The sequence below is a fragment of the Hemiscyllium ocellatum genome, assembly GCF_020745735.1.
Source record: "Hemiscyllium ocellatum isolate sHemOce1 chromosome 27 unlocalized genomic scaffold, sHemOce1.pat.X.cur. SUPER_27_unloc_40, whole genome shotgun sequence".
NCBI lineage: Eukaryota > Metazoa > Chordata > Chondrichthyes > Orectolobiformes > Hemiscylliidae > Hemiscyllium > Hemiscyllium ocellatum.
Genome location: NW_026867510.1, coordinates 19,590 through 41,362, shown reverse-complemented (window position 1 = coordinate 41,362; position 21,773 = coordinate 19,590). Strand labels below are relative to the sequence as shown.

General features: G+C 46.5%; 1 protein-coding gene across 1 annotated transcript; it reads left to right on the top strand.

The window, feature by feature from the left end:
* Positions 1 to 6,419: 6,419 nt before the first annotated feature.
* LOC132808266 (zinc finger protein 418-like) lies at positions 6,420 to 20,536 on the top strand. Its single transcript, XM_060822080.1, has 3 exons — positions 6,420 to 6,493; positions 12,318 to 13,605; positions 19,218 to 20,536. Exons 2-3 carry the CDS (start codon positions 12,712 to 12,714, stop codon positions 19,686 to 19,688), a joined length of 1,365 nt encoding a protein of 454 aa, XP_060678063.1. The 5' UTR covers positions 6,420 to 6,493; positions 12,318 to 12,711; the 3' UTR covers positions 19,689 to 20,536.
* Positions 20,537 to 21,773: the final 1,237 nt, after the last annotated feature.

Here is a 21,773-nt window from a genome sequence, read left to right as displayed (position 1 = left end):
CAAATTGGAAAAATGAGAGTTTCTGATAATGTCTTACAATCCTGGTGGCTTTTGGAGGTATTTTTGAAATTGTCATGGTCTGTGTGACCCACTGATGTTCCCAGAGTCTGAGCCACACCACAAATGGTAGGATGGAGAAGGGAATGCAGACATGGGTTATATCCCTACCATAGAGTCATAGAACCTGACCGCATGGAAACAGACCTTTCCGTCCAACTCATCCATGCTGACCAGTTATCCCAAATTGGTGAGGCCACTTCTGAAATATTGTGTTCAATTCTGGCCTTCTTGCTGTCAGAAGGATGTTAAAGTTGAAAGGTTTCAGAAAAGATGCACAAGGATGTTGCCAGGCCTGGAGAGTTTGAGCTCTAGGGAGAGTCATAGAGCCTTAGAAGCATGGAGATGTACATACGGAAACAGACCATTCATTCCAAATTGTCCATGCTGACTAGACATCCAAACCTAAACTAGTCCCATTTGCCAGCACTTGGCCCATATCTCTCGAACCCTTCCTATTCATACACCCATCCAGATGCCATTTTGAATGTTGTCATTGTAGCAGCCTCCACCACTTCCTTTAATAGCGCATTCCATACCTGCACCACCCTCTGCGTGAAAAAGTTGCCCCTTAGGTCGCTTTTCTCACCGTAAACTTATGCCTGCTAGTTCTGGACTCCCCCATCCAGGGGAAAAAAAACCTTGTCTATTTTCCCTATCCATGCCCCTCATGATTTTATAAACCTGTATAATGTCACCCCTCACCCTCTGACACTCCAGAGAAAGTAGCTTTATATTGGTCAGAGCATTGAGTATATGAATTGGGAGGTCTCTGTCCAATGGTCACTTACTGTTCCCTTCAATAATTCTATAATTGGAAGTATATGACATAGCTAAAGGACAAAAATACAACAGATAATTGTATTTGAATCTCAGAGGCTAGCACATTGAATATATCACCATTTAATAACACTCGATAGATCTCTGTCCCTTCTCAAGTTCCAGTCCTGATAAATGCCTTGCGGATCTGAAAGCCTTGAGAGACTGAGAGAATCTGAAACCCCTTCTATTTGATTCACTTTCTCTTTTTCCAGCTGCTATATTGAAGAGTTTTACACCTTCCCCTCTCATTCCCCGTCTCCAAGCCAGGATGACGAATGGAAAGGGGAGACATTGATTTGTTCATAGATGTTTCCCAGAGGGAGGGAGTTTCCCTCTGAAACTGGCCTCGACCCGCGTTGAGACGTTCACGATGGAGGGCGGGGCGTCCTGAAGGAGCCAATAGGAATCGCAGCGCCGACTGGTCATGTTGCTGTGTTCTAGGTCCTTTTGGTCCGTACGTCGCACAAAGACATGAACCATACTTGGCGACTGACCAATTGCAAACCCTGGAGAACCAGAAAGGAGTCTGGTCCTCCTGCCAATCAGAGCTCACCTATTGTCTAAATGAGCTCGGGAAGCTGCTACTACTTCTCTGAATGAAGATAGAGCTTCAGCCCAGACTGCAACTTCCTTCCTCTGTCCAACATCTGTGAGTACGGCACTTTCTTTCTACACCCTTCGCATCCTTTTCAATTTCTTTTCTCATTCTGGGGTTAAACTGATATCCCGGCCCTACCTAAGCTCCTCAGAGCACATCTCTGTTATGCTAATCCCTGTATACAGGCGTGTCAGACCGGTTCTGAAGCAGGTAAAACCAGGCCAGGTGGAGCCATTTCTGCTCTTCAAGACTGTTTTGAGCGCACTGACTGGTGGGTGTTCAGGGAGATGACAAATGATAGCGATTCCATCAATTTAGAGGAGTACATGGTGTCAGCTATTTCCTACGTTAGCAAGTGTATTGACGGTGTCATTTTGTCCAAGACCATCACTTCTTGCCCCAACCAGAAGCCATGAATGACTGCAAAGGTGTGTGCAGTGCTGAGGACCTGTGATTCTACCTTCATAGCAGATGACAAGGTGGGCCTAACAACAGTGAGGGCCAACCTGCCCCGGGCGTCAAAGAGTCAAAATGTGCATACACACAAAAAATACAGAGCCACTTTCAGGACAGCAGTGATAAACTGAGCGTGTGGAAGGCCATCCAGGCCATCATGACCCACCGAACAGCATTGTCTGGTTGTGCTGGTGGTGCCTCCCCACTGCTGGATGAGTTGAACAACTTTTTATGCATAGTTTGAGGCACAAAATTATGTGGCAGCGAGGAACTCCAACTTCCCAGACCCCCCAACCCACCTCCCAATTCAGTCTCTCACGACCAGATTGTGCAACAGTTTCTTCCCCCAAGCCATCTGACTCCTTAACACTGTATGATTGGACTCTTTTTCTATCTGAAATTTTTTGCACAACTTCGAATTGCTGCTAGAAAAATGTCTATTCTTTATCATTCTTTTATTATGCTGTAACTTGTGTGTTTTCTACTTCTGGTCCCTCGAAGTAGAGGACATGACAGAAACATTGGAAGCTGGTGAGAGAGCGTTCTCAAAATTAATCCTGGGAATTGACGTGTTTGCTAATGATGCAATGTTGAGAAGCTTAGTTGAGCATTCGTTCGAGTTTTGAAGAATGAGAGGAGATCTTAATGAATAAATATCAGAATCTTAGTGGGCCTGAAAGGTTAGTTGCCAAAAAGGTAGTGTTCATTTGTGGGAGAGTCCAGAAGGAATAGCCTCTCATCTTAAGTGTTTGCATATTTATTATGGAGATGAGGTGGATATCTTCTCTCAGAGGGTAATGATTGACAGGGCTATTGAATTTCTATCACTAAGTAAAGTCAAGGCAGATGGTGGGCAGAATTTTAGTCAATAAGGGAATCAATAATAAGGCTTGAATGTGGGTTTTTGGATCATAATATTAGACATTATGGTAGTAAATGGTGGAGCAGATTCAATGGGCTGAATGGATTATTTTGGTCAAAGGTTTTATAAACATCCTGTGGGATCTTGACAGGGCAGATGTGGATAAAGTGCTTCAACCTATGCACGATATTCAGACCTAGGGTTCCACAGCAACCAGAATTGTCTGTTTTGAATTTCTATCCTGTGCAGATAGTGATGCTTCCTGTAATCTCCTTTTACAGGATATGAGAAAGGGAAGGAATTGCAGCCAGAAATATCAAAACAAGATCTGATAGAGACAATCATCATCAGCCTTTGAATCTCTCAGGATTTTTTATTTCTCTGTTGCCCTGTCTGCTTCCAAAGGTTTCAAACATCAGTGAGACTGAGGCACACAGACCTGAGTGAGAGTGTCCCAGTGAACTGACTGTGGGAAGAGCACTAAGCGGATACACAGCCTGAAATAGCAACATCCCATTTGCAGTGACAAGAGACAGAACATATTCCATGTGTGAGTGGTCTTTCAACTGATTGTCAAACCTGGAGAGAGACCAGGACTTCCACGTGATGGAGAAACCATGGAAATGTGAGGATTGCAGGAAAGAATTCAAATTCCTGTGTCTGCTTGATTCCCATCATCGTGGCCACACCGGGGAGAGGCCATTCACCTGCTCAGTGTATGGGAAGGCATTCGCTCACCTATCCACCTAGTGACTCACCGGCGGGTTCACACCGGGGAGAAGCCATTAATTTGCTCAGTGTGTGAGAAGGTCTTCACCCATTCGACTTCTCTGCTAACTCACCAGCACATTCACACCAGTGAGAAGCCATTCTCCTGCTCTACCTGCAGGGAGCACAGATTCCTCCGCCCCGCAGATACACCAGTGTGTTCACACCGGGGAAAGACCATTTACCTGCTCAGTGTGTGGGAAGGCCTTCAGTCGGTCATCCCATCTGCTGAGACACCTCTTCAGCCACACTGAGTAGAGAGTTTTGAAATTCTTTATGTAGGTGTGACTTGCATTAGTATTCAAGATAGCACACATTTACTGGTCAGTTGAGCATCTATTAAGAGGCTCTTAACAATTTGGGACATGCAGTGACATCAGGAAGTATATACCTGAAATGTTTGACTCTTTGAAGAAATCTGAGTTGGAAGGTGTGGCACTATAAGAAGTACAGCAGGTCAGGCAGCATCCGAGGGGCAGGAGAGTTGATGTTTCGAGCATAAGCCCTACATTACATTCCAGTGCCATATATTTTGACCCTGAATTTCTAGTATCTGCAGTCCTCGCCTCCTCTGAGTCTGTGACGAAATCTGCCCCGTATAAAATTGGCTCCACTTTCTCCCTTCCCAGTGAGACTGTCAGGATGATTACATGAGTAAAAGAGAGAGCTCTTCCAGTGCTGAAGGTTGGACAATTAAAATTAGGAAAAATAAAGTTTCTTACTGCGGCTACAATCCTGGTAGCTTATGTGAGAAATGCCTCAAGGTATTTGGACATTGTCAGAGTCTGGTGACCAACTGAGATCCATGGTTTGAACCACACAACAAGTGGCAGGATGGAGGGGGGAATGTAGACATGGGTTATGTCCCGACCATAGAGCCATAAAACTCCACTGCACAGAAACAGACCTTTCAGACCAACACGTCCATGCTGACCAGATATCCCAAATAATTGAGGCTATTTCTGGAATACTATGTTCAGCTCCAGTCTCTCTGCTTTGGGAAGGATTTAACACTTAAACGATTCAGAAAAAGTTGCCAGGGTTGAAGGGTTTGAGGTAAAGAGAGAGGATGAATCGGCTGGGACTGGTTTTCTTTGAAGCCTCAGAAGTTGAGGGGTGACCTTATAGAGGTTAAAAAAATCATGAGTGGTATGGATAGGGTGAATACTGATGTTGCTTCCCCAGTGTGGGCGAGTCCATACCCCGCCCCCCCCCCCCGCCCCACCGCCCCCGGATAAGGAATGGAAAGAGGGAGACAATGCTTTGTTCCCAGATGTTGCCCGGAGGGAGTCTCCCTTTGAAACAGGTAGATAAGATAATGAAGAACATGTTTGGTATGCCTTCCTTTTTTGGTCAGAGCATTCACTATAAGAGTTGGGAGGTCGTGTTGCGGCTGTACAGGACTTTGGTTAGGCCACTTTTGGAATATTGTGGACAATTCTGGTCTCCTTCCTATTGGAAGAATGTTATAAAACTTGAAATGATTCAGAAAAGATTTACAAGGATGTTCCCAAGGTTGGAGGATTTGAGCTATATTGAGAGGCCGAAAAGTCTGGGGCTGTTTTCCCTGGATCGTCGGAAGCTGAGGGGTGACATTATAGGGGATTATAAAATAAGGGGCATGGGTAGGATAGAAATATTGGAACACAGACTTTAACCTCATACTTTCAATGCATTATCTGAGCTGAGATGGCACCGATTGTTAGAGCTATCTTGAGAATGTAACTTTCGAAAAGTTGTGGGATTTACATATGAAGGAACCAAAACTAATGTAATCTTTTGAATTAGTGGGGGTAAAAGACATCTGATTCACTCATATCCTTTTTAGGGAAGGAAATTGCCATTGTGGGAAAGGATTCACTCAGTTGTCCTAGCTGCATTCTTTACCCAGTCTGGCCTACATGTGACTTCAGACCCATAGCAGTATGGTTGACTCTTGATTGTCCGTCCTCCCCCGAGGAGAAATTTACTTGAATGACAGCACGGTGGCTCAGTAGTTAGCACTGCTGCTTCACAGCACCAAAGTTCCATGTTCGATTCCAGCCTCGGGTGACTGTCAGTGTGGAATTTGCACGTTCTCCGTGTCTGCGTGGGTTTCCTCAGAGTGCTCCGGTTTCCTCCCACAGAACAAGAATGTGCATGTCAGGTTAATTGTCCATGTTAAATTGCCCATTGTGTTAGGTGCATTAGTCAGAGAGAAATGGGTCTGGGTGGGTTACTCTTCGGAGGGTTGGTGTGGACTCGTTGGGCTGAAGGGCCTGTTTCCACACTGTAGGGAATTTAACTGATCTAGCCATATCCGAACTTAACACATCCCTCTAAACCCTTCCTATTCAGACTCCTATTAAACATTGTAAATGCACCAGCCTCCACCACTTCGCCTGGCAGTTCATTCCGTACACACACCACCCTCTGTGCGAAAAAGTTGCCTCTTCGGACCATTTTAAATCTTTCTCCCCTCACCTTAAACCGATGCCCTCTAGTTTACAACTTCATCTGCCCTGGTGAAAAGACTTACAAAAGTTGAGCAGCCAGACAAAATGCAAAAAGAATAAAACGTCGAGCCACCGGGAAAAATAAAATTGTGGCTCCAGCCGTTTTTTTCTCCTTTTGGCCTTTCGATTCTTTACATCTGTCAGTAACAGTGGTCACCAAAGCGCACACTGCGCATGTTCCGAGGTGTCAGCGAGGAAAGCGCATGCTCACCCGTGTCAGCAAAGTAGTACGCATGCTCCTCGAAGTCCGAAGATCTGCACGCGACTTCCTGTAGATAGACCAATGGTAAAGCCTGGAGGACCGGATGGAGATTGGTCCTCCTGCCAGTTAGAGCACCCTGATTGTCTGAATGCAGAAGGAGGAGCATAAGGTTTTGTCGCTGCTGTGAAGATTGAGCTTCACCCCAGACTGTAACTTCCTTCTGTCTAACGTCTGTGAGTACAGCACTTTCTTTTCTCACCCCCTTTTCCATTTAGTTTTCATTTTGGTGTTCAATTATAGTCATAGAGATGGACAGTACGGAAACAGGCCCTTCGGTCCAACTCGTCCATGTCGGCCAGATATTGCAACCTAATCTAGTCCTGCTTGCCAGCACCCAGCCGATATCCCTGTTCATGTAGTGTTGATTTGCAGCAGCTGAAAGGAAAGGGAGTGATTCTCTGGGGTGCAGACAGACTCTGGAAATGTTGGACAAGGTCAGTGTCACAGTTGGCAAACACATGGCAAATGCAGTACCTCAATGTGAAGCTATAGCCTTTGTTGTGGCAAAAAAAAGCAGAAAAGAGGTGCGTTTTTAAATGTAATACATTGGGATGTGGAGAAGGTGAGGATTGCAGAATCTGAAGATCAGAGTCGCAGTGTGGCATCGGAAAAGTACAGCTGGTCAGGCAGCATGAGAGTTGATGTTTTGGGCACAAGCCCTTCATGAAGGATGATGTGTAGATGTACAATGGGACCTCAGTGTCCTTCTGCACCAGTCACTGCCAGTTGTCAGACAGGTGCAGCAAGCAATCAGCAAGGCAAGTGGTATATTAGCAAGAGGAATTGAGTTCAGAAGTGGGGATGTCTTCCTGCAGTTAGGGGGTCATTGAACGTATTCACTGCTGAGTTCATCTGATATTTTGAACAACAATGAAATGGATGTTTATGGGGAATGTCAAGAAAATGGTTTCAAGACCAGTATAGAACTGTTACAGTGTCAGGCAGCACAGAAACAGACCCTTCAGTCCAACTAGTCCATGCTGACTATGTTCTCAAACTAAACTAGTCCCACCCGCCAGTATTTGGTCCATATCCTCTGAATCTTTCCTATTCAGATACTTATCCAAATGTCCTTTAAATGCTATAACTGCATCTGCATCCACCACTTCCTCTGAACATTCATTCCACACATGAACCACTCTCTGTGTAAAATGAAAAATAGTGTCCCTCATGTCTTTCAAATCTTTCTCCTCTCTCCTTCAAAATTTGCTCCCTCATCTTGAAACACCCACCCAAGGGAAAGGACACCTGCCATTCACGTTAGCTATATCGGTCATGATTTAATCAACCTCAGTAAGGTCACCTCTTAACCTCCTATATTCCACTGAAAAATGTCCCAGCCTATCCACCAAAATGTAGGTATTTTCATATCCAGTTATGATCGGTGCAATACTGGTTCAGGCTAGAAAGACCAAATGTCCTAGTCCTGCTCCAATTCTCACCCTCTGTGTCCAGGACAGCAAGAGACCATAAGACATAGGAGCTGATATTAGACCATTCTGCTGATAGCACACAATCGCAGCTGATAAGTTTCTCAGCCCCATTCTCCCGCTTTCTCCCCATAACCCTTGATCCCCTTGATACTCAAGAACCTGTCTACCTCCATCTTAAATATTCTCAATGACCTGTCCTTTACAAGCTGCTGTGACAATGAATTCCAAAGATTCACCACTTTCTGGTTGAAGAAGTTTCTCCTTATCTCTGTTCCAAAAGGCCTTCCCTTTACTCTAAGGCTGTGCCTTCAGGTTCTTGTCTCTCCTACCAATGGAAACATCTTCCCAATGTCCAGTCTGTCCAGGCCATTCAGTATTCTGTATGTTTCAATTAGAGTGTGGGTCTGTGTATCAGCATGAACCAGATCCTTCAGGATGAGATGCAGCAGGAATTAGGTTCAGCAAAGTGAGAATGGAGGGAGTGTGTGGGATGGAGATTTTCAGCTTCGAGGCAATAAGAGAGGAAAGAGAGTTTGCTATAAATGGGAATTGAGCAGATGGGTCATTGGGCCAAGGAGTGGGAGATGGAGTTTAATTCTGACAAATGTGAGGAGTTGCATTTTGGTCAAGCAATCCAGGCAGAACTGACACAGTTAAGGGGAGTGTTGCTGAACAAAGACCTTGGAGTGCAGGTTCATAATTCCTTGAAAGTGGAGTCTTGGGTAGCTAGGATAGTAAAGAAGGCGTTTGGTATGCTTTCCTTTATTGGTCAGAACATTGAGTATGGGAGTTGGGTGTTCATGTGGCCGCTGTACACGAAATTGGTTGGGCCACTTTTGGAACACTGCATTCAATTCTGGTCTCCTTGATATAGGAAAGATGTTGTGAAACTTTGAAAGAGGTTTGAAAAGATTTACAAGGCTGTTGCCAGAGTTGGAGGGTTTGACCTACTGGGAGAGGCAGAATAGGCCAGGGATATTTTCCCTGGAGCATCAGAGACTGAGGGGTGACCTTATTGACGTTTGTAACGGGCATGAATAGGGTGAATACCCAAGATCTTTTCCCCAGGATGGTGCGGTCCAAAACTAGACGGTGCATATTTGAGGTGAGAGAAGAATGATTCACAAGTGTGGTTGTGAAGACTGGACTTTCAGAGCAGCTGTCAAAGATGTTTTGCCCTGACTGGGAGCAGAAGTTGTAACAGTGAAATCTTTCATTTAAGAGCAAACAACTGAGTGAGTCTGTCTATCCCAGATTTTGGTGGAAAGTGGGAATTCGTTGCTGTTGGGTGAGACTAGACCTCAAGATTAGGGGGAGTAGCTTTCAAACAAAGATGAGGAGGAACTATTTTTCCTGGAGAGTAGCAAATCTATGGAATTCTCTGCCCAGTGAAGCAGTAGAGGCCACTTCAGTATATTCAAGACACAGTTGGATGGGTTTTTGCATGGTTGGTGAATTAAGGGTAGCTTTGACAATGCAGGGAGGAGGAATAGCGATGGTGAACCGATCAGCCATGATCTTAATGAATGGCAGAGTAGGCCTGACAGGACAAATGGCCTACTCCTGCTTTTATTACTATGGAACTATAACCCTGCATTTCCCATGGCTAACCCAGCTTCAGGATGACAAGGATTGTATCCTTAATATTGAGGGGTTAGTCAAATGGGAAGCTAGGTAAAGGTCGAGGGTTGGCACTGCTAATCAAAGCATTGATCCCAGGGTAGTCTGGTGTCAGCTCAGATTTCAGGTCCTGATTTCTCTCTCCTCTGTTGATCTCCCTGTTCGCTAAGAATAAGATGTCGGTCTGTCAGCTCTGCTGGATTTCTGCTGAAGCTTTGACACCCATTTTACACCATTTGGAACAACAAAACATTGAAGTCAATTGAGACCCAACCCACCATCTCAACCTGTCAACCATTCAGATACAGTGTTGTCAGAGCAGGGAATCAAACAAGAAAAACGAAACAAAATTAGAAATAAATAGATACTTGTGCTTAATGTTTTTCACTAATAAGTAAACCAGAATAGGGTTCTCCCAGGTTTCTTATAGTGCCCTATTTTGAGGAATTCTGTCCCTTACATATACTATTAGTACCCAGCTATAAATTACAACAACATTTGTAACCACAGAAATAAAGCATCTGTTATCTCAATGTCTGTGTGATATGCAGCACAGAAATAGACTTTTTATTTCTCTCGTGCGTGTGTGTGTAGACACAAGTCCATGGCAGTGAATTTGTGTTTGCAGCATTATATTTGCCGATACATTCTATTTTGCTCCTAAAATGAACAATCTCCAGGCAATCAATACATGTAGTATTATGTAAATTCAACTTTGAAAATAGAACCAGCCTGACTCAAGGTTAGGATAGACAGGCTCTGATCTCACACCTTTCATGTATTGTCTGAGCTGAAATAGAGTCATAGAGATGTACAGCACAGAAACTAACCCTGCGATCCAACTTGTCCATGCTGACTAGATATCCCAACCTATCTAGTCCCACCTTCCCACAGCCAGCCCATATCCCTCCAAACCCTTGCTATTCATATATTCCATCCAGATCCCTTTCAAAAGTTGCAATTGTACTAGCCTCCACCTCTTCCTCTTGCAGCTCATTCCGTACACATACCACCCTCTTTGTGAAAAGGTTGCCCTTAGGTCTCTTTTATATCTTTCCCCTCTCACCCTAAACCTATGCCTTCTAGTTCTGCCCTCCGGTTCGGGTGGATTAGTCAGAGGGTGAATGTAGAGGAATGGGTGTGGACTCGTTGGGCCGAATTGCTTGCTTCCACACTATGGGGATTTGTTGAAGGGAAGAGATTTTCCCAACTGTGCAGGGCAGCGCAGGTCCTGCGGCGGCCGTCTGGAGCGGACGGAATGCGGGTCAGTCTGACACCGACCGCAGCAGGCGCAGTGAGGGCCAGCCAGATGCCGTCCGACCGCAGTAGGCGCAGTGAGGGTCAGCCGGACGCCGGCTGTCTGGAGTAGGCGCAGTGAGGGCCAGCCGGATGCTGTCCATCCGGAGCAGGCGCAGTAAGAGTCAGCCGGACGCTGGCCGTCTGGAGTAGGCGCAGTGAGGGCCAGCCGGATGCCGTCCGTCCGGAGCAGGCGCAGTGAGGGTCAGCCGGACGCCGGCTGTCTGGAGTAGGCGCAGTGAGGGCCAGCCGGATGCTGTCCATCCGGAGCAGGCGCAGTAAGGGTCAGCCGGACGCTGGCCGTCTGGAGTAGGCGCAGTGAGGGCCAGCCGGATGCCGTCCGTCCGGAGCAGGCGCAGTGAGGGTCAGCCGGACGCCGGCTGTCTGGAGTAGGCGCAGTGAGGGCCAGCCGGATGCTGTCCATCCGGAGCAGGCGCAGTAAGGGTCAGCCGGATGCTGTCGTCCCTCCGGAGCAGGCGTAATGCAGGTCAGTCCCACGCCGGCGTCCGGAGCCGGTGCAGTGCGGGGGCTGAGTGTTGGCCTGGGTCCGTCCTTGTGAATCACTATTGATGTCACAACGCGGAAGTGGCCCTGTCAGTTTCAGAGTGAAACTCTTTCCGTCTGGGCAACTCTTCATCCTGGGGGCAAGAGAGAGAAGGGAGGGACCTTTGTTCACTTGAGCAACTGGAGTGAATCCAGGGAGGGAGCAAACTCAAGTGTGAATCTTAATTGCTCGGGTGAGTGAAGATGGAAGTATAGGATGGGGTTGTTTTCCCTAGTGCGGCAGAGTCTGAGGGGTGACCTTAAAATCATCAGTGATGTGGATCGGGTAAATAGACGAGGTCTTTTACCTGGGACGGGGAGTCCAGGACTAGATAGTACCAAGGTTTAGGGTGAGGGTGGGTGGGGTGGACATTTAAAAGCATAAGAAGGGGCAAATTTTTCACACAGATTCTGGTGCATGTTTGGAATGAGTTGCTAGAGGAAGTGATGGAGGTTGGTACAATTCCAGCATGTAAAAGACATCTGGATGGGTGTATGAATAGAAAGGGTTCAGAGGCTTATGGGCCAAGTGCTGGCAAATGCAACTCAATTAATTTAGGATATCTGGAAGAGTTTGGCTGAAGGGTCTGTTTCTGTGCTGTATATCTCTATGACTCTGGCTTGCCACTAATGTTTGCCACATCTGTATGTTCAGTTTCTCTCTGGTGTCAGTGTTAATGCCTTGATGTCTCATTTTGTTCCCCTCTTCCTGAGGGCGTTAACCATTTCGTGTCTGGTTGTTCCTCAAGAAGCTGCATGGCGGGTTAACCCTGAATTAACATTTTTGTTTGCTTCCCAAAATTAGACCTGCTCGCTCTCAGCAGCATCCCAATGTCGTGGAAGATATTAGCTTTCAGGTGGAGTCATCCAAACTTCAGAGAGATGTCAGTCTTGATATTTTTGCTTCTCTGCCCCTGTAAGATCCTGAATCAGTACCTTCAGGAGAATTAGTTAGAGCGGAGTGAGAACAGAGGGAGAGAGTGGGATGGTGCTTTCAATTTTGTGGAATAGTAAAAGAAAATAATATTCTGCAGAAAGTAGAATTGCTTGTTCTGAGTTTCTACTCTGGACTGACAGTGATGACATTTATAATCTCTTTTCACAGAGTATTTGAAGATAGAAGTTTCAAATCAACAAATGAAGGACTTCTGCCCAAAACATCAACACTCCTGCTCCTCAGATGCTGCCTGACCTGATGTGCTTTTCCAGCACACTTCTCGACTCACTGTACAGCATCTGCAATCCTTGCTTTGACATCAATATCTGACAGTCACTCAATCCATCAGGACCTCAGCAATTTTCAACTTAGATTCTGTGAGAAGGAGCAAAGCTTTTTGGTTCCTGTTTCAGTACATTTTCAGCATCAGTGGGACTGGATGAGAGACCCGACTGTTGAACCGCACTGAGTGTGGAGCATGGATGAGTGATACGGCCTGGAACGAGGAATTCACGGCGGGGAGGGGCTATACACATGTTTGTGTGCAGGTGAAGCTTTGGCCATGGAGAATCCCGAGGAATCTCGCCCTGTGGAGAAACCGTGGAAGTGTGGCGACTGTGGAAAAGGCTTCCGTGTCCCGTCTGCCCTGGAGATTCATCAGCGCAGTCACACCAGGGAGAGGCCATTCTCCTGCACAGAGTGCAGAAAGGGTTTTACCCAGGCCTCCACCCTGCTGAGGCACCAGCAGGTCCACACGGGGGAGAGGCCATTCTCCTGCCCCGAGTGCAGGAAGGGTTTTACCCAGGCTTCCTCCATGCTGAGGCACCAGCGGCGCCATACGGGGGAGAGGCCATTCAGGTGCCCTGAGTGTGGGAAGGGCTTTACCCGGGCCTCCATCCTGCTGACTCACCAGCGGGTCCACACTGGAGAGAGGCCATTCCCCTGCCCAGAATGCGGGAAGGCCTTCAGCAATTCCTCCCACCTTCTGATCCACCGGCGTGTCCACACGCGGGAGAGGCCCTTCAGCTGTCCCGAGTGTGGGAAGAGATTCAGTCAAGTGGGCACCTTGCGGAAGCACCAGCTGCTCCATGCCGGGGAGAGGCCCTTCAGCTGCCCCGAGTGCTGGAAAGCTTTCAGCGATTCCTCTGCCCTGCTGAGGCATCAGCTAGTCCATACCGGGGAGTGGCCTTTCAGGTGCCCCGAGTGCGGGAAGGGCTTTAGCGATTCCTCTAATCTCCAGACCCACCGGCGGGTCCACACGGGGGAGAGACCCTTCAGTTGTCCCAAGTGCAGGAAGGCCTTCAGCGATTCCTCTAATCTTCAGACCCACCGGCGGGTTCACACGGGGGAGAGGCCCTTCAGTTGCCTCAAGTGCAGGAAGGCCTTTACCTGCTCCTCCCTCCTGCGGAGGCACCAGCGAGTTCATTTGTCATCGCAGGGGTTTGAAGGAACGATGGCCTAGTGCCATTATCAACTGGACTCACAACCGAGTTCCGGCAAATCCTGCCACGGAAGATGGCGGAATTGGAATTCGGTCAGAAACCTGGAGTTCTGTATTTAACGATGAAACCATTTTTGGTGGTGAAGAAAACCAAAACTCAGGAATTCCTGAAGAAGGACTCATGTCCGAAATGTCGACTCTCCTGCTCCTTGGATGCTGCCTGAACTGTTGCGCTTTTCCAGCAACATGTTTTCAGCTCTGGTCTCCAGCATCTGCAGTCCTCACTTTTTCCAGTTACAAAGGGATAACTAGGTGCTGACCAATAGTAAAGAACGTGGGAGGAAGTGTGTGGGTTTTGACCTTGAGCTGTTTAAAAACATATCAGTTACTTTTTTCTATGCCATTTTGCTGAGGGGATCTGAAGCTGTAACAAACTTGGGTCACAATAAAGGTTACCTGAACTTACCATCGGGCTCAGACTCACATTGAAAGCTGTGAGCTCCAAGTGATTTTTGTTTTAAAGCTGCTCATTTCTTTCAGCTTCACTAAGTTTCCAATGTTGTGTATCAGATGGAGCAGTGAATGAGGAGCTTGTATCATTAAAAATTGTAAATTTTTCAGGAGTGCAGGTACTGTATCATTTCATCAGCATTGTAACGTTTACTGGCAGCACTGGGAGGTGTGGGATGCGTTCGCTAGAAACTGTTTTGAGGAGCCGGTCTTGGACTGGGGTGGATAAAGTTAAAAATCACGCAACACCAGGTTATAGTCCAACACATTTATTTGAAAGCACTAGCTTTCGGAGCGCTGCTCCATCATCAGGTAGCTGTGGAGCAGGATCATAACACACAGATTTTATAGGAAAGGATCACAGAGTCATGCAACTGATAGGCTATATTGAACAAACATAGATTGCTGTTAAGTCTTTCATCTTTTCGAATGGGTTGCAGGTTTCCTTAATGTATAAATTCCAGAATTTCTTTTAAGTTACAATCTCATGATGACATAAGGTTTTATAAAAATAGGTGACTTCTCAGCTCAGACAATGCATGTCAGATGTGAGGTTTGAGTCTGTCTGTATCCCAATCTTGAATCAGAGTGGTATCATTTCTAAAGTAGGAATTTATAAAATACTACATGGATTGGCTGCCTGCATTAACTGTCTGCAAATTATGTGCTTTTTGAGCAAAATTGCATGTATCTGCAAATGTAATTCTGCAAATGCAAATTCACCCCATAGATTTTATATATATCTGTGTATGCATGCATGTGACCTTGTGCATCAGAGTGCGTGTACCATGCTTCGTAAAGTGTGGGTGTGTTGGAGTATAAGCCTCAGGAGTTGAGAGTGTTGGGGTGTGTGTATGTCTGACAGTGTGTGTTTGAGAGGTATGGATAAAAGTGAGAGTTTGCATTTTGCTAAAACAAAGCAGTGCAGGACTTGTACAGTTAATGGGAGAGCCCTGGGTTGTATTGTGGAACAGAGAGATCTGGGAGTGTTCAGGTACATCGTAGTTTGAAAGTTGCACCATTGGTAGACTGGGTGGCTAAGAAGGCATTTAGCACACTTGCCTTCATTGTTCACACCATTGAGTATAGGAGTTGGGACATAATGTTGAGGTTATACAGGATGATGGTGAGGCCACTATTGGAGTACTGAGTACAGTTTGTCCTGTTATAGGAAGAATACTATTGGAGAGGGTTCGGAAAAGATTTGCCAGGACTGGAGGGTTTGAGTTATAAGGAGAGGCTGAGACTTCTTTCACTAGAGCAGAGGAGGTTGAGGGGTGACCTTAATGAGATATATAAAATCATGAGAGGTGGAGTAAAGTGATTAGCAAAAATAGCAAGGCGCACATGTTAAGATGTCAAGCTCCGGGGGGGGGGGGGGGGGGGGGGGGAAGGGTGGGTGTGGCGGGGCGGGAGTGTGTTGGTGGTCATTGTGGCTCGATCTTTTTTTCTCACATTGGCCTTTGGACAGTGAGAAACTGTCAGTAACCCCATCTCCACAGAGTCTACTACGCGTGCTCCTCGGTGTCAGCAAAAAAAAACCGTGCATGCTTGTAGCTGTCCGCAAAAACGGCACTACATTGTTTTGATGGACCAATGATGAGTACTGCAGGACCAGTAGGAGTCTAGTCTTCTTGTTAATCACAGCCTCGCTATTGTCTGAAGGTGTCCTTCCTCATGTATATGTAAGGATACTAGGGATAGTGGGTGATGTCTTTTTGTGGCTAGTTGATGTTCATATATCCTAGTGGCTAGTTTTCTGCCTGTCCAATGTAGGGACACCGCATCCATCCTCGGATAAGGGTCTGTTTCTGTGTTCATAACTTGCTACATTGGATTCTGAGAGGAGCTTCTGACCTGTGCCAGCACAAAGCCTCCTGTATCCGCCTCTGTCATCTTATTCGAGCCAGTCCCATTCTCAAAGTAGCTGCTGCTGCTGGAATCATCTTTTGTCTCTTCCTTACCTCCAGGCTGGACTACTTCAATGCTGCAATCAATAATTTTACGCATTTGCCCTTCTGGAAACTTGAAATCATCTCAGACTTTGCTCTTGTTTCATAGCAACAATTCTCATTCCTCTATGGCTCATGTGACCACTGACCTGTACTAGTGCCCATTCAAGCAACAACCAAATTTTAAAATTCTCATTTTAGTCTTCAAATCTCTCCAATGGTTTCTCCCATCTTTATCTTTGTAATCTCCGTGTGTTGAAATGTGTGTGCTGCTCCAACGGTGAGTGTCTTTGAAGAGAACTTGCAGGTAATGGTCTGCCATGTAACTGCTGCTCTTGACCTTCTTAACGGTAGTAGTTTGAAAGGAGCTATCTGAAGAGTTTTGACTTTCCAAACATCCTGATATTGCTTCCTTGATAATTGATCCTAACAACTTCCCATCAACACATGTTGAACTAACTGGTCTGCAATTTCTCACATATTGCCTCGCTCCCTTTTTGAATACAGGTGTTACATTAGCATTTTTCCACTCCAGTGGAATCATAAGATATCAGAGCAGAAATGAGGCCATTCAGCCCAGCAAGTCTGCTCCATCATCCAATCACGGCTGAAGTCAACTCCTGTCTGGCGCTTTCTCCCCGTAACCATTGATCACCTTGACAATCAAGAATCTACCCATCTCAGTCTTAAATAAAGTCAATTAATCTTTCTTATGTCCAAGGAATTTTGGAATATTGTAACTAACGAAGCCACTATCTCTACCGCCACTTGCTTTAGTACATTAGAATGTGGGCCATTAGGCTCAGGGGACCTGTCCGCCCTCAATCCTGATAGTGTACATGTCAACGTTGGTTGTTTAAGTTCTACCCTTTCTACAGCCTCTGACTTGCCTGTTCCAATAAGGATAGTATTGCTGTCCTCCAATGTGAAAGCTGATGAAAGTTTTGATTTAGCAGCTCTGCTAGTTCAGTGTTCCCCTATTAACTCAGCGGTTTCAGCGATTTTGTTCCCTTCAGCACACCAATAGAAGCTCTTGCTATTCTGTTTGATATTTTGTGCTGGAATTATTTCGTAATTTGCCTTACCTATTTTTATGAATTTTATTCGTATCCTTTTGTTTATGTTTGCAAGTTTCTCAATGCTTCAGCCTTCCAGAGGTCTGGAATAACATTTCTGAAAATTGAAAGAAAACTACATTCAAACTTTAAAGAAACCCACCTTTCAAGTGGCTGGGGGCGGGAAAAACGATCGCCCCGCCCCCATTGTCTCCGAATTCTTGGAGGATTCCTCCAACCGCGCCCCCTCGGCGGCTGATGACGTCACCAGGTGGGACGCCCTCCCTCTGTCAGTTGGCGCATGTGCAATGGGACAAAGACAGTGTTACTGAGTGTGGGAGAGGAATGGCGCCGGCGGCTGAAGGAACAAGAACAGAAACCGCTGGAAAAGCTGAGCAGGTCCGGCAGCTCGTGTTGAGAGAAATGTGAGGACGTGTTTCGGGTCCGGGGATCCTTCTTCAGAACAGGACCGGGTTTCAGAAACATCCCGGGGAGGTCGCCAGGTCCGAGCGCCAAGACCTGGCTCCTGCCCCCGGGGAGAGGAGACAGTGAGACAGGGTAGGATTGGGAACCGCGGGAGGAGGGAGACTGGGGAGTTTATAAACTCCTAGGGGGAGGCCGCAGGCCGCGAATAAAAGCCCCACAGGCCCAGTGTTTACTTCACCGGCGAAGGAGCTCTCGGGTTGCCCGGGCAACCGGCCGCCAGCTTTGTGAGAGTCAGGCACATGTTGTCTTGGGACGGGGTTGTTGGATTGTTGTATAATATTGATCTCCTCTTTTAATCTTGAATATTTTTAAAATGTACACTGGCTTCAATTTATGAATTCTCAGTACAGAAGCAAAATATAAACATCTCCTTACATGCATCCCAACATGTGCATAGGAGCCAAGACTGCCTCAAGATTTACTGAGGTGCTGAATCATTAGCTCTTTCCCTTTTGATGAATGAAGGTGGTGCGCAGCAGACTCCTGTACACAGCCTGTTCTGTCAGCCTTTATGGGAGAGATACGATAGCAAAACTGAGACACCCGTGCAGCCAAGTAATTTGAAGTCACACTTTGGTGCTTTAAACCCCTCAAATTCAGCCTAACGTCAAGGCTGGAGGGGTACCAGACTCCCTAGGACAGCCAGGATAGATAACAAAGAGGAGAGCTGAAGTGTTATCCTCGTCAAGCCTGTAACTTTGCAAAAAACACCATCATGTTAGTGAAATGCAATGTTCCCTTCAGCAATCCCACGCTGACTCTTCCTAATCAATCCACCTTTCTCCATGTGACTACTAATTTTGACCAGAATAACTATTTCTGCTTTTCCACCAAATTTAAACTGGCTGCCCTATAATTGCTGAGTATATCTTTACAACCTTCCTTAAATAAGGCTATAATGTTTGCAGTTTTCCAGTCACTTCCTCCAATTCCATGGAAGACTGTTGAATTATGGTGAGTGCTCCCACAATTTCTGTCGTCCTTTTCTTCAAGATCCTTGGATACATTTCATTGAGTCCCAGTGCCTTGTCATCTTCTCAGTGCCAACAACTTATCGAAGACTTCTTTCATATTAATTTTGAACTCATACAGTGACAAAGTCACCTTGTTGGTTGCCCCGTAAGAATTAGTTAGAGCGGAGTGAGAACAGAGGGGGAGACAGAGTGGGATGGTGTTTTCAATTTTGTGGAATAAGAAAAGAATATTCTGCAGAAAGTAGAATTGCTTGTTCTGAATTTCTACCCTGCACTGACAGTGATGAATTTTATAATTTCTTTTTGCAGATCTGAAGACAGAAGTTTCAAAATGAACAGGTGTAAGTGTTATGCCGGAAACATTGACTCTCCTGCTCCTCGGATGCTGCCTGACCTGCTGTGCCTTTCCAGCGCTGCACTTTTTGACTCTGACTCTCCAGCGACTGCAGTCCTCACTTTGACATCAATGTCTGACAGTCACCCAATCCATCAGGACCACAACAATTTTCAACTATGATTCTGTGAGAAGGAAACAAGCTTTTTGGTTCTTGTTTGAGTACTATTTCAGCATCAGTGCGACTAGATGAGAGACCCTAGTGTCGCAGCGCACTGAGCGTGGAGTGTGTAACAGCTATATGGCCTGAAAACAGGAATTCACAGCGGGAAGGGGGTTGTACACATATTTGTGTACAGCTGAAGCTTCAGCCATGGAGAAACCATGGAAGTGTGATAATTGTGGGAAAGGCTTTCATGCCCCGTCTGTCCTGGAGACTTATCGGCGCAGCCACACTGGGGAGAGGCCATTCAGCTGCCCCGAGTGCGGCAAGGCCTTCAGCAATTCCACCACTCTGTTGACCCGCAAGCGGGTCCGGGCGGGGGAGAGGCCCTTCAGCTGCTCAGAGTGTGGGAAGGCCTTCAGCAATTCCTCCGACCTGCTGAAGCACCAGCGGGTCCACACAGGGGAGAGGCCATTCTCCTGCCCTGACTGCGGGCAGGCCTTCGGTGATTCCTCTGCCCTGCTGACCCACCGGCGGGTCCATACAGGGGAAAGGCCCTTCAGCTGTCCCGACTGCGGGAAGGCCTTCAGCAAATCCTCTGACCTGCTGAAGCACCAGCTTTGAGCTCCAAATGGTTTTTGTTTTAAAGCTGCTCATTTCTTTCAGCCTCCTGCACTAAGTTTCCAATGTTGTGTATCAGATGGAGCAGTGAATGAGTAGCTACTATCGTTAAAAATTGTAAATTTTTCAGGAGTGCAGGTACTGCACCATTTCATCAGCTACTGCACCATTTCATCAGCATTGTAAAGTTTACTGGCAGCAGTAAAGGGTGTGGGCCGTGTTCACTAAAAACGATGTGGAGGAGCCGGTGTTGGACTGGGGTGGGTAAAATTAAAAATCATAGTTAAGTTAAAAAGCACCAGGTTATAGTCCAATAGGTTTATTTGGACGCACTAGCTTTCAGAGCGCTGCTCCTTCATCGGGTAGCTGTGGAGCAGGATCATAAGACACAGAATTTATAGCGAAAGATCAGTGTCATAGAACAGAAAGTATATATTGAAAAAAACCTGGATTGCTGTTAAGTCTTTCATCTTTTAGAATGGGTTGCAGGTTTTGATTCATTAATGTATAAATCCCAGAGCACTTTTTAAGTCACAGTCTCGAGATGACTTAAGGTTTTATAAAAATAGGTGACAGCTCAGCTCTCACAATGTATGAAAGGTGTGAAGTTTGAGTGTGTCTGTATCCGAATCTTGAATCAGACTGGTTCTATTATCAAAGTAGGAATTTAGAAAATAATACATGGATTGACTACCTGCCGATTTCTGCTCAGAAAGTGCACATTGAATGTATCTGCAAATGTAAATTCACCCCATAGACCCATGTGTATGTGTTTGCATGTGTGCATGCTTGGTAAAGTTTGTCTGTGTGATGGAGTATAAGCCTCTGAGAAGGCGTGTGCATGGGTGTGAGTGGGTGTGTTTGTATGTGTGTGTCTGAGAGACCATGTGTATATGAGAGGGTCTGTGTGACTGTGTGAGAGAGAGTGTGTATAATGTAGTGGGGTCACCCAAAGTCCCTGTTGAGACCATCCTCATGGGTTCCGAACTTGGCTATCAGCCTCTGCTCAGCCACTAAAAACAATTGAGCAGTTACACAACACGCATTGGACAGTACAGGGTGGGACTTGTGTTTTGTTTTGCAGAAGGTGGGAGGCTCTGGATGAGAGCAAACACATGCTGGAGGACCTTCGGCTCAGAATTGGAGCTGGAAGCCAGGCTGCATACACATCAGGGGGAAAAGTTAACCAGCATTTTATTCCGGGTAATGGTCATTCATCTCCAGACAGAGCCTTCTCATTGGGTCAGTGGACAGGATCAGGTGGGTGTGAGTGTGAATCACGCAGGTAAAGGGGATTTGAGAGAGGGCTGCAGGGGGGGAGAAGTTAACTGGCTGGGTGGTGGGAGGAAGAACAAAGTTGGGGGGGGGGGGGGGGAGGAGAGAAAGGTGACGGTAAGGGACAGAATAGTGACAATCGTCTCTGTTCTCTGCAGTTGGCAGCAGGAGGCCAGATGGCACCAGGATTCAGGAACCAACATGCTTAGGGCTGGAGAAGTGGGAAAGGGAGGCTGCAGTGGGTGTGGTCCAACAATGTCAGGAGGAGACAGCCAGTCAGAAGCTACAAAGACAAAGCAGAACCCCAAAGCTATGGGCAGCACAGTGACTCTGTGGCTAGTGCTGCTGCCTCACATCGCCAGGGACCTGGGTTTGATTCCAGCCTTTGGGGACTGTCTGTGTGGACTTTGTGCATGGTTTAGCTCTGGGTGCTGCGGTTTCTACCCACAGTCCAACAATCTGCAGTTTAGGGTGGGTAAGCCATGGGGAGCTGCAGAGCTATATGGTAGGTGAGTTGGTCTGGTGGGATGCTGTTTGGAAGTTTGGTGTGAATTAGATGGCTGAAAATGTGTTGCCGGAAAAGCGCAGCAGGTCAGGCAGTATCCAAGGAACAAGAAATTCAATGTTTTGGGCATAAGCCCTTCATCAGGAATTCAACATATTTTCAGCTCTGATCTCCAGCATCTGCAGACCTCACTTTCTCCTGTGAATTAGATGGGCCAAATAGCCTGCAGGGATTATATGATTCTGCTGCCATGGCCATGTGTATATTGAGAAGTAACTGCTGAGGTCCTGGGAAAGGTGGGATTTGTG